This window comes from Poeciliopsis prolifica, unplaced genomic scaffold, assembly GCF_027474105.1.
Source record: "Poeciliopsis prolifica strain line A6 unplaced genomic scaffold, Auburn_PproV2 SCAFFOLD081, whole genome shotgun sequence".
Lineage (NCBI taxonomy): Eukaryota > Metazoa > Chordata > Actinopteri > Cyprinodontiformes > Poeciliidae > Poeciliopsis > Poeciliopsis prolifica.
This window is the reverse complement of record NW_026562456.1, coordinates 451,248-464,147: the sequence shown is the minus strand read 5'-3', so window position 1 is coordinate 464,147 and position 12,900 is coordinate 451,248. Positions and strand designations below refer to the sequence as shown.

General features: G+C 35.4%; 1 protein-coding gene across 1 annotated transcript; it reads left to right on the top strand.

The window, feature by feature from the left end:
- The first annotated feature begins 2,938 nt into the window (after nucleotides 1-2,938).
- rab21 (RAB21, member RAS oncogene family) lies at nucleotides 2,939-11,982 on the top strand. Its single transcript, XM_055022106.1, has 7 exons — nucleotides 2,939-3,424; nucleotides 7,637-7,696; nucleotides 7,769-7,876; nucleotides 8,840-8,903; nucleotides 9,830-9,884; nucleotides 9,986-10,074; nucleotides 10,625-11,982. Exons 1-7 carry the CDS (start codon nucleotides 3,278-3,280, stop codon nucleotides 10,762-10,764), a joined length of 663 nt encoding a protein of 220 aa, XP_054878081.1. The 5' UTR covers nucleotides 2,939-3,277; the 3' UTR covers nucleotides 10,765-11,982.
- Nucleotides 11,983-12,900: the final 918 nt, after the last annotated feature.

Genomic DNA, 12,900 nt, shown 5'->3' with positions numbered 1-12,900 from the left:
TTTTAGTTTTGTCAAACTGTCAGACGTGACTTGATAAAGTCAGGACTTTCTCCTTAAATTTAAAAACTGTAACTTTCCCGGATTTACTTTGCTTTATTATTATTATTATGTTTAATTTTATTATTATTATTATTGCAGATGTTTTTTTTTGTCTTCTTGAACTTTTTCTGTCCGTTTCATGTCTGTTGATGAGACAGCTGCTGGTCATGGAGTTGATTGTTAAGTTGAATTCATTCTTAGCATGGAGCATGGAGGTGGCAGCATCATGCTGTGGTGATGCTTGGCAAGAGGAAGCTGGTTGATGGAGTTAAAACCAGAAAAACCTGTTAAATATGCTGCCAGAGATATTATGGGATAGTTTAGATCAACGCATGTTCATGGTTTAAAATCCAAACCTAAATCTATGGAAAATCTCTAGATGCTCACAGTTGGGAAACCAACAACATACAGATTCAAAGGGCCAGATTTATAAATGTACCCCACACTTTTAAGATTTTTCATTACTTTAAGCCATCGTAGATGTTTTTTTTATTGTCTTTATTTTAATGTTTTTTTTTTTTGCATTTTTCTCTCTTCCTTTTGTTCTTTTTCATATTTTGATCCATTTTATTTTAAAATTATTTTCAATTATTCTCTTTTCTGTCATTTTTCTGCTTTCTTTTTGTATCTTTTCATGTTTCAAAGGTTTTTTTTGCTCATATTTATATTTTTTTAACATCTGAGGTATAACGTATTACCAATTTGTAAGTTTTTCTATTTATTAAATAATTTAAATGTTTATTTAAACTGTTTTCCTTATTTTCTGATACAGTTACCTCCATGCAGTTTTGTATTTGTTAAACCTATGGCAGGTTTTCAAGTTCTAATTTCTGTTAATTGGGAATTCTTATACATAATTTAATTAGCATGTAATATCACTATTTAATTGTTAATTTCTAAGTAATTGTCAGATTAAGGTCCTGACATTCACTGATATGTAGAATCAACCAAAATCTGGTTTCAGGAGTTTATTTTTAGGTTTGTTGAAGGACCACGTGTCAGAAATCTGACAGACTGAAGTTAATGATTTATGCCGCTCACTTCCTGTGTCAGTGCAACTTATGGAAATCAGACAGAGAGGCTTTCTACGTTACAAATATGTGCAGAGGGGTGGGGGGCAGGAAAAGGTGAGATATGAAGATGTTATCAAACCCTCAGAGAGGCAGTGATGATGCAACATGAGGCCACCTGAGGAAAAACACGACTGGCTTCAGCGTCCATTTAAAGAAACAGTCGACCATAAAATCCCTTTTTGTTATAACTTTTTGTGTCAGACATGCTGTGGATCTTTAGATGAACTGGAAAATCATCTACTGAAGTTAAAACTCACCTGAATGAAAAGGAGTTAAGAATAATTTGAGGTTTAAAAGTAAAAGCGACATTTTTTCTTAAATAATTCAGATTTGCTACTGTGTAAAATTAAACCACTTAGTTTTATCAACATTTAAATGCAGCTTTAATGGAAAGCTTTAAAACTTTCTAGAAAAATATAAAATCATTTTTCTTACTCTACTTAGCGAAAGTGTTTTATTAAAATCAAAATAAATCAATAATCAAAATATAATATTAAAATGACTGTAATTTATATTTTATCAATATTTGTGAAATGTCAGTTTAAGTTTCAGAATCATTGTTTTTTGGTGATACACTGAACTCTAGTGGCGGAGCTGCGACATTGCAATGAATTCCCAGGTTTTTGTTTATCCCGAGTTTGCAGGACTGAAATTTCACGCAAAAATTTTCACGCATAAAACTTGTTTATACAATAAACAGCAGCTTATTATTTAATTTTTGACTTCAAAAAAATTTTTGGTTAATTTTCCTCCAATAGTCTCCTGATTCAAAGCCTTGTCCTTGTCATGTTTCCATAAAGTTTAGAGTAATCTATTTTTTTCCCATTTAAATCACTTTATAAAACAGATACAATTCTATTCTATATGAGATTTGAGCATTTCTATGATTATGCATAATAAAAAATAGTAATTTAATTTAAGTGAAAATACTTAAAAACAACCTGAAATAAAGTGGAACACCAGGTTTACGTGTAAAGGTACGAAATGGAAACTCGCGGTTACGAAACGGGGTTACGAAGTGGCGAATGGACCCTGAGCTTCTCCGATGTTTTCCTCCTTCAGCCTGTTGTCAACGTGAGAAACTCCAGCAGCTCTGACGGCCCGTACCACGTGATACAGCAGAGAGTAGGTTAAAGTGAAGATGGCTCACTCGGCTGCCACTTCTAAGCTCGCGATTGAGTGATTTTCTTTTAATCGCGCTTGTAAAATCACCATTTATTTACAATTTGTAGCTTTGTGATGCAGCTTTGACTTGTATAATAATTAATCACCGCAAAAATGATGGCTATAAGTTTTGAATTACTTTTTGAACATGATCACAATGGTAAAAAAAAAAACATTCATACTTTTTTTTAAAAGTGCAAAGATAAATCACAGATACCGTAGCTAATTGGCCATCAGACCAATTTCATTTTTACATTAATTATTTTACTTTAACAGTGAGTTAGAGTAAAATTGAGTTTTCTCTTATGATTTTGCTTGATGTACATAAGCTCTGTTTGTAATTTTTCTTGATTCATATAAAATGTCTTTTAGTTTTTAAGAAAGTGCTATACAAATAATATGTATTATTATTATTGTTTTTATTGTAAATATCATTATTAATTAGCTTTAGTTGTATTGAAAAACATCTGTAGCCCTCACTCTGTAGCTTTAAGTGGCTCTTTGGCTGACTAAATATATTGTGAAATGAAATATTGCCCTTTTTTGTTTGTTTCTGGAGCCCCTTGAAAAGCCCCCTACCACGCCCCGTGTAAATTTGTCTCAGAAACGTCACTAATCGAAACGACCAGCATTCAAATCTTCTCAACAGTGACTCATCGCGTTGTCAATTGGCGATCTCGGTGAAAGCTAGCCGGCTACCTGCTAACTCAGACTGACGCCATTAGTTAGAGGGAAGAAGGCGTAAGAATCAAGAAGAACGATCCGGTTCCGATTCTAGACCCGTTCTTCTTTCAGCTGCGGACTGATACCGTTAAAAGTTCGGGTCGTGTGAGCTGTCAGGGAGCTATTCTGATGATTTTAGCCTCTTTTTTAAAGTCGGAAGTCAGTGCACGGTTCGGACTGAGTTAGCATTGTTAGCAGCTCGGAAAACAAACGTCTGTTTTTCTGGAGGAAAACTCGAGGATTTTTTTTTTACTTTTGGGGGGGAATAAAGTGACACCATGGCAACAGCGGGGGCGGCCGGAACCAGCGGCAGAACCTACTCCTTTAAAGTGGTCCTACTGGGGGAAGGCTGCGTGGGGAAGACGTCGCTGGTGCTGAGATACTGCGAGAACAAATTCAACGACAAACACATCACAACCCTCCAGGTAAGACGGTCCGGGAGGAACCGAACCCCGTCGAACCGGGCTGCTGATGAGCCCCAGCCGCCTAGTGCGGGTTCTGGCTCCTGGCTGGAGAACGGGGGGTCAGTCAGGTGTTTGTGAGGCTTGTTTACGTTCATCCAGACCAGGGAACGGATCCGGTTTCACTTCCAGTCCGGATCAGTATTGGAGCCACTTCCACAGCAGGTCCGGACGGAGAGGGGAAAGTCCGTCCCACTTTCTCTCTCATAAAAATAATATTTATGGCACCCTCACATGTCCAACTGCTGGAAAGATTTGTCTAACATTTACATTTTCACCGGCTCAGTGGCGTGATCATAAAAGAGCAATTCATAAACCCAGTTCATTATTCAGAGTGGGGTAGAAAAAAAGCATGGGGCGACAGTGGAGAGGGAAAACACCACCTTTACAGGAGGAAACCCCCACAATTAAAATGGTCTCAAAACAACAATATTATCATTTATTGCAATAACTTCTGGGACAGTTTATCATCCAGAAAAATCTACCATCGTGCCAGGCCGACATAGATGTTACTAATGTTACAGAATGAGACTAAAAGTGCCAGTAATATTATTTCTGATCAGTTTTTCTGGTTTCATATGAACATGTATCCGTCCTCTTTTTGCAATAGTTTTGTTTTGAAACCTTAAATAGGGGTAAAAAGTGGTGGAGGTTTAAAAATGACAGATTTCCAAGTTTATCTCCATCCATCTTCCCAATGATTCCGACAGCATGATTCTAACACCACTGTGTCTTCACATTGGGCAGGAAGCTTTATTGCTGTTGAAATTATTAAAATCATTCATAAAATAATTGTTTGATTAGAATAGTTGACATCGTTTCTGTTTTAAACTCCAGATTTGATCGTTTTTCTGGACATTCTCTGGATGGAAAGCGGAGTTGAAACTCTTCGTTGTCAGAGTTTAAATGCTTTTCAGGGTTTTGAAACTTAAACCTTTCTGCAGGTTTTAGGGAAAAACAAAAATGAAAATGAAAGCATGTCGACATGTCTGAACGTCTCGGATGAAACAATACTGAAATCTGAACCCGAAGGAAGGAAAATAAATCACTTTAGCCTCGGTCTGCAAACAGCCGGGACATTTTCTGAAGCTGGTCGGATGTTCAGCTGCCTTAAACATGCTTGCAGAGATTAAATGGTATAGTTCAGATCAAAACATTTCCTTAGAATGGCCTAGTTAAAGTTCAGACTTAAATCCAGTTGAGAGCATTGCAAAATTTTAAAACAGAATAAAAATAAAATTCTGAATTAAATAAGTAAATAAGCCAATAAACAATTTATTTTAAAAATAAGTGAAAAATTTATTAAATAGATAAGTAAATAAAAAATAAAACATCTAATGCATTAATAAATCAATAAAAAAATATAAATAAATTGTCATACATTAAAAATATAACAAATAAATAATACAAAATTTAATGAATAAGTATAAATAAATTAAATGAACTAGTTTAACTAAATTATTATATAAATAAGTAATTTAATGTAATGAATAAAAGTAAACTGATAAATATTTAATAAGTAAATAAGTTGCCCAAATGATCTAAAGAAGTGGAAATGTTGAACAGAACTCAATGAACTGCATTGTGGGAGTTGCAGTCTGCCTCCCATCAGGTCAGCAGGGGGAAGGAGGGTCCGCTGCAGTCAGACGGTGCCGCCGCAGGCCGCAGCGCCTCACATGAGCCGCATCCCTGCTGCACGCAGGAAAACGATTAACTGAGCCGCTCTGATCCTCAGACGGAAAGCGGCAGATCACAGGATCAGGGGAAAGTTGGAGGAACTTCCAACACGCTTTGTTTTTTTTTTTGTTTTTCCCTCCTTCTTATGAACATTGGGTCTTTCTCAGCATGAGCTCTGCTGAAACGCCATGCTGAGTTATGGGACTCCATGTTTTTCCGGCCCCTCGCCGCCGTTTGGATGCTGCTCAGTTTAACGTGAGAAAACTGCTGATATGGGCAATAAAAAACTACTCAGGATCAATAAAATCAGCTGCTGCTTCACACTGAGATCGTCCAGATTTGAGGAATAATCTGGTCAAGTTTCGCTGGAATCGAAGATTTAAATTCAGAACAGCGACGATGCGAAAGGTGGAAGTTTGTGAAAGAATCAAAATATCTTTTTGGTATTTAAAATAAATTAGAAATTAGAAAATGATTTATTCAAAACAAATTTATCTTGTCACAATAAGCAATAAGTCAATTAATCACATGATCAATTAAAACAATAATAATTTAAATGTGCGTGATTTATCGTTTTTCTCTTTTAACCAAAAACTGGATGAGAAAAGTCTTCAGTCTGTTTAGAGAGGTTTCATGAATCATTTTGTTGTTTTGTGTATTTATGTTAGATATTTAAAATGTCTTCCAGTTCCAATGTTAAATATTAGTTCTAATTTAAAGTTTATTGATCTTTCAGAATATGTTCCTGCATTATTATTCTATTAAAACTCAGAAATGACCTCAACATAAAAATATTATTATTATTAAGTTGTGGGCTGATTCATCGACCTTCCTCTGATAACAATAACGGGAAACAGCGACATGTTTGGACCTGAAGCTCTCAGGTGAAACCTGGAGGCGTCAGAACGCCACCTGTTCCCAACCTGACAGCTCTGAATTTCTGTTTCCTGACCGATACGAGTTGAGCAATCTGTTGGCAGAAGTTGAACATTTCAACACAGACGTTAGTCAATGCGTGACTTTCTTCCTGTTCACTTTTCTTTAAAATTGTTAAAGAGCTGGAGGGAAGTTAGTGGTAACTTGTAATGGACCGATTCACCTTTTGACTTCCGGTACCGACGTCTGAGGTTTAACATCGGCTGATATGGAAACAGAAAAACAGCTGGAATCACTTTAAATGTTTCCTTATTTTAAGCACAGTTATAAATCGGCTGAATTAACCATTTATTTAATAACTGTTTTGCGATATAAACGTGAATTTGTTCAATCAGTGCAATTAGGACTAAAACAGCCAATAAGCTTCAAGCCTTTTTCAGATAGTTCAGAAATTGAAATTAGGAATTCTAAATATAATTTATAACAAGTAATAATGTATAGAATTAGACTGAATAGATCATCATTGTCACCAATGCCCGATATAAAATGTTTATCGTTGGTACCGATACAGATAATATTGGATCGGTGCGTCTCTAATTCCTATAATAGTTTGCTGAAGTTCTGGTCCATTTCTCCTGACAGAACCGGGTCAGGTTTGTTTTTATAGGATTGTTGTTTCTTTACACATTGCTCTCATTGTGATGTCAGGGCGGCCATCTTGTTTTTCAAGTGGATTTTACAGCTTCTTTTATTTGGACTTTGATTCCAGTCAACTTTACGATGGAATATTAGAGTCGGGCTAAGATTATTTTTTTAAATTATGACAATAAAGTTATAATATTGCCATAATACAGCCGTCATATTAGGAGAATAAAGTAGTAACTTAAAAAAAACGTAAAATATTAAAATGAGGACCGTTGAGCATCAAGTTATACTTTGGTATAAGTTTTACCAATTCTTTAACACATCAGCACTAAATTATTTTCAGTGTTTGGGTTTTTAATCAGTTGTGCGAAACATTTAGGTCTCTCACAAATTGAGCTGGTTGCATCATATCCTGTTAAATACAAATTTTTCCTCATTATTTTAAGACATTTTTTCTGGTAAATTTGTGCCTTTTTTCTGCCTATATAAGAAAAAAATATTTTGTCTATTATCAGCAGTGAAAACAATATTTATATCTGTCTTTATTTAAAAACAGTTGCTGTGTTTAGAAACGTTTGAATACATCAGTTAAAGCAGATTTGATGAACTATTTTCCACAGTTTTTCTTATATTGCAAATAGAATAAAACTTGTAAAATTTAGTCTTGCTTCTAATATTTTATGTAAGTCGATTTGAATCTAAAAGTTGCTCTAAATCAAACAATTCTCCTTAAAATAATCATAGAAGACAATTATTTTCTACATGAAAACAAACGTAAGTTAAATTCACTTCATCAAGCATCATAGTTTACTTATGAAGTTTAAGCATTTCATGTCTAACAGATAAATTGAGCTCATTTTAACTGGAACTGGACGAATTAAGCGACTGGAAACGGCTCAAAGCGGAGAAAGTGTTGCCTCTCCTCTTCATTAATGTTTAATGGAGTGATTATTAACTCCTCCTCCTCTTCCTCTGCAGGCGTCATTCCTCACAAAGAAGCTCAACATCACAGGGAAGCGGGTCAACCTGGCCATTTGGGTGAGGCGCTCTCTGATGCTGTTCATGATGCGTTCAAGTTCCAAACTGAAGCCTGTGTTTTTGTGTGTGCAGGACACGGCGGGTCAGGAGCGTTTCCACGCGTTGGGTCCCATCTACTACAGAGACTCCAATGGAGCCATTCTAGTCTATGACATCACAGACGAAGACTCCTTCCAGAAGGTGAAACCGCCGCGCTCAGTTCCTCTGCTCAGAACAGAGAACTGCTTCCAGAAACTGAACTGATTCCTTATTTTGAACAGCATCATGACTCTCAAGACTCCAGAGTTTTGCTAATTAGGGAATCTCTTTTCCTGACTCTCTTCAGTGTCAGGAACTGGTTCAAAATAAGGAATCAGTTCTTGTCATGAACTGGTTCAACATGTAGACTGTTCAGAAACTTGATTCTCTTAAAATTAGGAATCAGTTGAGATTACTTATGATGACGTAGTTCCTGATACTAAATGATTCCTTATTTTGAACCAGGTCCTGACTTTGAACTGATTCCTTGAACTGATTCCTGATGTAGAACAGATTCCTTAGATTATTATTATTTATTAATAACATTAATTCATTTTATTTTTTTACGTCTGATTCAGTTTCAGTCCGGTACCTGATGTTTTTTATATTTTTAAACATCTAAACTCTGACCTACAAAACATTTACTAAGACAATTTGGATGTTTTGTTTTTTGTTGTTTTTTTTTTAGCTTGATGTGTTAAAAAACTGAACATTAACAGTTGAACTTATCAACAAATGTTTCCAAAACAGCTGTTGACTACAATCTTGGTAGATATCAACAAGTAGATAATATGTGTAAGCTAGAAAATAATCAGAAACAGTCATGCTTTAGTTGAAAGTGAAAAATGATTCAGCATGAAGTCAGAAACGTGACATTTGTGTCATTTATCTTCACCTTTCTTTAAACTGTTCAGTCAGGGCGCCCTCTGCTGGACGCCTTGGGAATCATCTCCGGTTTAGACTTAAACAAACCAGATTTACAAAACTTTAAATAAACATGCTAACAGCACCGAGGCCAGAGTTTCACCTGAAACCTAAAGAAAGCTGTTTTTAAGTAAAAACTGTAACAATATGTCATATTTAACAGGTTTAGCAGAACTAACCAGTGTTTTTGTGTCGTTGCAGGTGAAGAACTGGGTGAAAGAGCTGAGAAAAATGTTGGGAAACGAGATTTGTTTATGTATAGTAGGTGAGTTAACAACGTTACTACAAAAATTAAAAGAACATTTATCTATAGGGAACTTCAGTATTTACCATCAGAAATATCCATGAACACAAATCAGTCTCAGTGATTTTCTTCGGTTTTGTGTTTATTGAGTTTATTTCATCACTAATTGTTATTCAGGTGAGAAAAGAAACAAAGAAGTTATCTAAAAAGGAGGAAGAAAGTGTCAGTTTCATTTTCTGGCTCCATCATTGGGATTTCAAGCCAAACAGAAACTTTGGGTTTTTGTCATGACGACCGCAGCTCTGGCTTTGCGAGGGACGGAAACGTTTTCCAGCGTTTTAACTGGGTTAAATTGTGGCCGTCATGTATTCGGACCAGATCAAATCTGCGGTTTGGAAACGGGATTCAGTTTTCAACATTTAATAATTTTTTTATTTTCAAGCTCTAATTTTTGTCGTTTAAACCAGACTTTTGTTGGTTTTTGTCTAAAATTTCTATTTTTATAAAACTAGAACTTCTCTGACATTTTGCAAAGACATAAACATGTTATTTCTGCGCCTATCGAGCAAAAAAATTTTGCTGGACAATAAATTGTCCCAATAATCATTGCAATAAATGAAAATATTGTTTGTATTTCAACTGACATATTAATAATGCAAGTTTTTCCCTTTAAAGACAAATTAACTTTAATTCAGTAAAGAACAGACGACAACCAAAAACAATAAATGAAATGGAAATAAAGAATACACAAACCGAAAAATGAATAAAATGGATTATGTCAACAAAATGATCAGACTGAAGAATTTTTGCCATCAAGATTTTTTCTCCCTAATAGAAAAATAATAAATTATTGAAATGGAAATGAATGATTTCATTTTAATTTATCATGTGATTAATTGTTTTTTTACTTGCTGCTGCAGTGTTTTAACTTGTTTGTGTCTCTGCAGGTAATAAAATAGATTTGGACAAAGACAGACACGTCTCAGTGGAAGACGCTGAGAGGTGAGAGAACTGGAGGAAATCAGACGCTTTCCCCGCCTCAGGTGACAGATGGCGCCAACGAGACTCCTCCGCTGACCTCTGACCTCTTGTTTCTGTTGCAGCTATGCAGAGTCAGTGGGAGCCAAACACTACCACACATCAGCCAAGCTAAATAAAGGCATAGAGGAGCTGTTCCTGGATCTGTGTAAACGTGAGTCTGAACCACAATCTGACGTTTCATTTATTTATCGAGTTCAAACAAGTATTCAAAAACAAGAAAATAAGTAATCAGTGGGACAAGACTGATTACAAAATAATTGTCTTACACACAAACACACACACACACACGCACACACACACACTGCCTGCAGACATGAAACCAACACACACATTTATCCATTTATGTTTGTTTCAGAATCAAAATTTAAATGTACAAGAAAGCAAAAAAAAAGAATTAAAAAAAATAGCAACTGTCATACACTGTGCAAATACATAAATAAAATTTTTAATATATATTTTTTTAAAGGTTAAAATTTATAATGAAAAAAATTATAATTTAAAGAAAAGAAAAATCAATTTTTTTATTAAAAATTTAATAGTTAATTGAACATACATTTTTTAATGAATAGTTTAATCCAAAAATAAAATATAATATCCCAAAGTTTTATCTTTGGTGTATTGATAAAATCGATTTATAGTCAAACTCCAGCTGAAAACTTTGCAGGTCAAATTTTCACATTTTTTTCCTGTTTTTCCATCAGGCATGATGGAGACAGCTCAGGCAGAGGAGAGAGCGAAGGGCAACGGAGCCAGCCAATCAGCATCAAACAGGCGGGGCGTACAGATAGTCGACGACGAGCCACAGGCCACGCCGGCCGGAGGATGCTGCTCCTCTGGCTAACACACACACACTCACACACACTCACACACACTGCCTGCAGATATGAAACCAACACACACATTTATCCGTCTGCCATCCAGTTCGTCCGCTTGAAAATAAACTCCGCCTCTGCTGCTGAGGATCATGGGAAATCATATTTAAGTTCTTGGTCTGTGTTCGCTTCAGAATAAAATTTATCCAAGTGTGCTTCTGTCGCACGTTGATCTCTGTAACCCGTCTCTCTCTGTGTGATATTAAACATGGCGGCTTCTGATTTCTTTTTTTGTTTGGGAGTGAAGCGGTTGTGTCTTTATTAACCTTCAGTGGTGCGACGGCTCCACCTGCTGGACGGAGGTGGCAGAGTTTTCTTTTTATCGGTTTGTTGGCTGGAAAACCTCAGAAACGCATTCAAGGTTGAAGCAGCGTCTCTGACGCAAGGAGCTACTGAGCATGCTCAGAAAAACTGCAAAAATAAAACAGCTGGATTTCTTCACATAACAAGAAAGAAAAAGCTCCAAACTTGTCCTGTAATCAAACTAGAAATGGTCAGTAAAAACGTTTCTAAGGGCTCCAGTTAGAGCTGCACTCATCTAAATAAATCTATGTTTAATCCGGAAGTGAACTGGAAACTTAAGGCCAGGATTTATTGCTTATTAAATTTCATACACTCTAAAAAACTGATTTATACTCTCATGTTGCTCCTCTGTTCTGATTTGTAACTTTAAAAGATGTGACAGAAAATCAAACATAGAGGGAAATAATGATCAGTTGTCAGATATTTTAATGATTGATAAAAAATGTAGACAAAAGTATTCCATCTCCAGCTACATATGTTTGCATTTTTCTTGCATCTGTCTGATTTATTTTGTGTAACTAAAAGTTTACGAAATAAAACCTTAAATTTTTTTTTCTGTCAAAATCAGATCTTCAGCTTTTATGTTCATATTCTTCCCTAAAATTACGTCTTATTTCTCCAAGATTCAAAATATTTTCCACATTTAAACAGAAATATGAACAACGACGACGTGTTGTTAATGTGCCATTATTATTATTAATATTACTATTATTATTATTACTGATTATTGAAGGAATTTCCCTCGCTTGGCTCTGCTTCTCTTCATCACTTTGGATTTTCCTTTTCTCCCTGAACAGAGAAGTTAAATTGTGCATGTTTGATTCCTGTAAACAGCTTTGTTTGTCTCACTTTTAAACTAAATAAAATAAGTTATTTTACAGTGATGGGAATCTGAGTGTTTGTGCTTCAAAAAGTCCTGAATACAAATTAAAGCTAAAACCAGTTTGAGTTGATCTGAGCAGAAAATGATGAGCCTCAGTTGTCTACTTCCTGTCTAAGGGAGGAGCAGAAATCATGTGTTTATTCCCAATGTGTTTGTCAGCAGTACAAAGTGCTTTGCATCATAAAACAGTTATGAAATGTAGTAAATGTTACATTTTGCCAAGTGGCATCAAAATAGTCAAGCAATTATTCATCAGATATGTAGATCAATGTTCTAGTTATTATAAATTAAATGCAACTGTAAGCACTCGGGGTTTTTACTCGTGATTTAAAGTCAGGTCAGATTATTGGAGAAGCAATATTCTCGTAAAGAGAACTTGGCTAAAGAAAAAATACTTGTAAGCAGCATTTTCTATTAAGAGAAAGATAAATTTCTCAGTGGAAATCTTAAAAAGTGCAGAAAGTGTTCCTCTGTATCAGCTGAAAACCACATAAATTATTCCAATGGAACTAAGTTGGGCGTATTTAGTTACATTTACTGTTTTACATTTACTTTAGTAACCTTTGGGGGGAAAAAAGACATTTAGAAGTATTTCTACTCTACTCATTTGAAGTAGTTCTACTCTTAATTTCACTCTTAACTTTTTAAATAACTATTTTAAAACACTTTACTGTATTTGTTTTTGTTTGGGTTTTTTTTTTGCTTTCCAGGCCTGAAAATGGTGCAAGAAAGAAATAACTTCTCCTTTTAAACTGTCCTGGCTTCATTTTGTTGCTTCCCGACACTCGCAACTCATCATGTCGGGAATTTTCCACTCTTTTTTCCGGAGAACTTCTTTCGCTTCTGCAGCTCCCGGAAGTGACCATGTTAATCGATAACCGGAAGCCCCGCCCCTCCGTATATAAACCAAGTCCAGACT

Bases quoted from the DNA above. Each gene is read 5' to 3' on its own strand.
- rab21 (XM_055022106.1), top strand. From the start codon at position 3,278: ATGGCAACAGCGGGGGCGGCCGGAACCAGCGGCAGAACCTACTCCTTT. The intron at 7,697-7,768 runs GTGAGGCGCTCT...TTGTGTGTGCAG, and splicing joins GGGTCAACCTGGCCATTTGG to GACACGGCGGGTCAGGAGCG. The intron at 10,075-10,624 runs GTGAGTCTGAAC...TTTTTCCATCAG, and splicing joins GTTCCTGGATCTGTGTAAAC to GCATGATGGAGACAGCTCAG.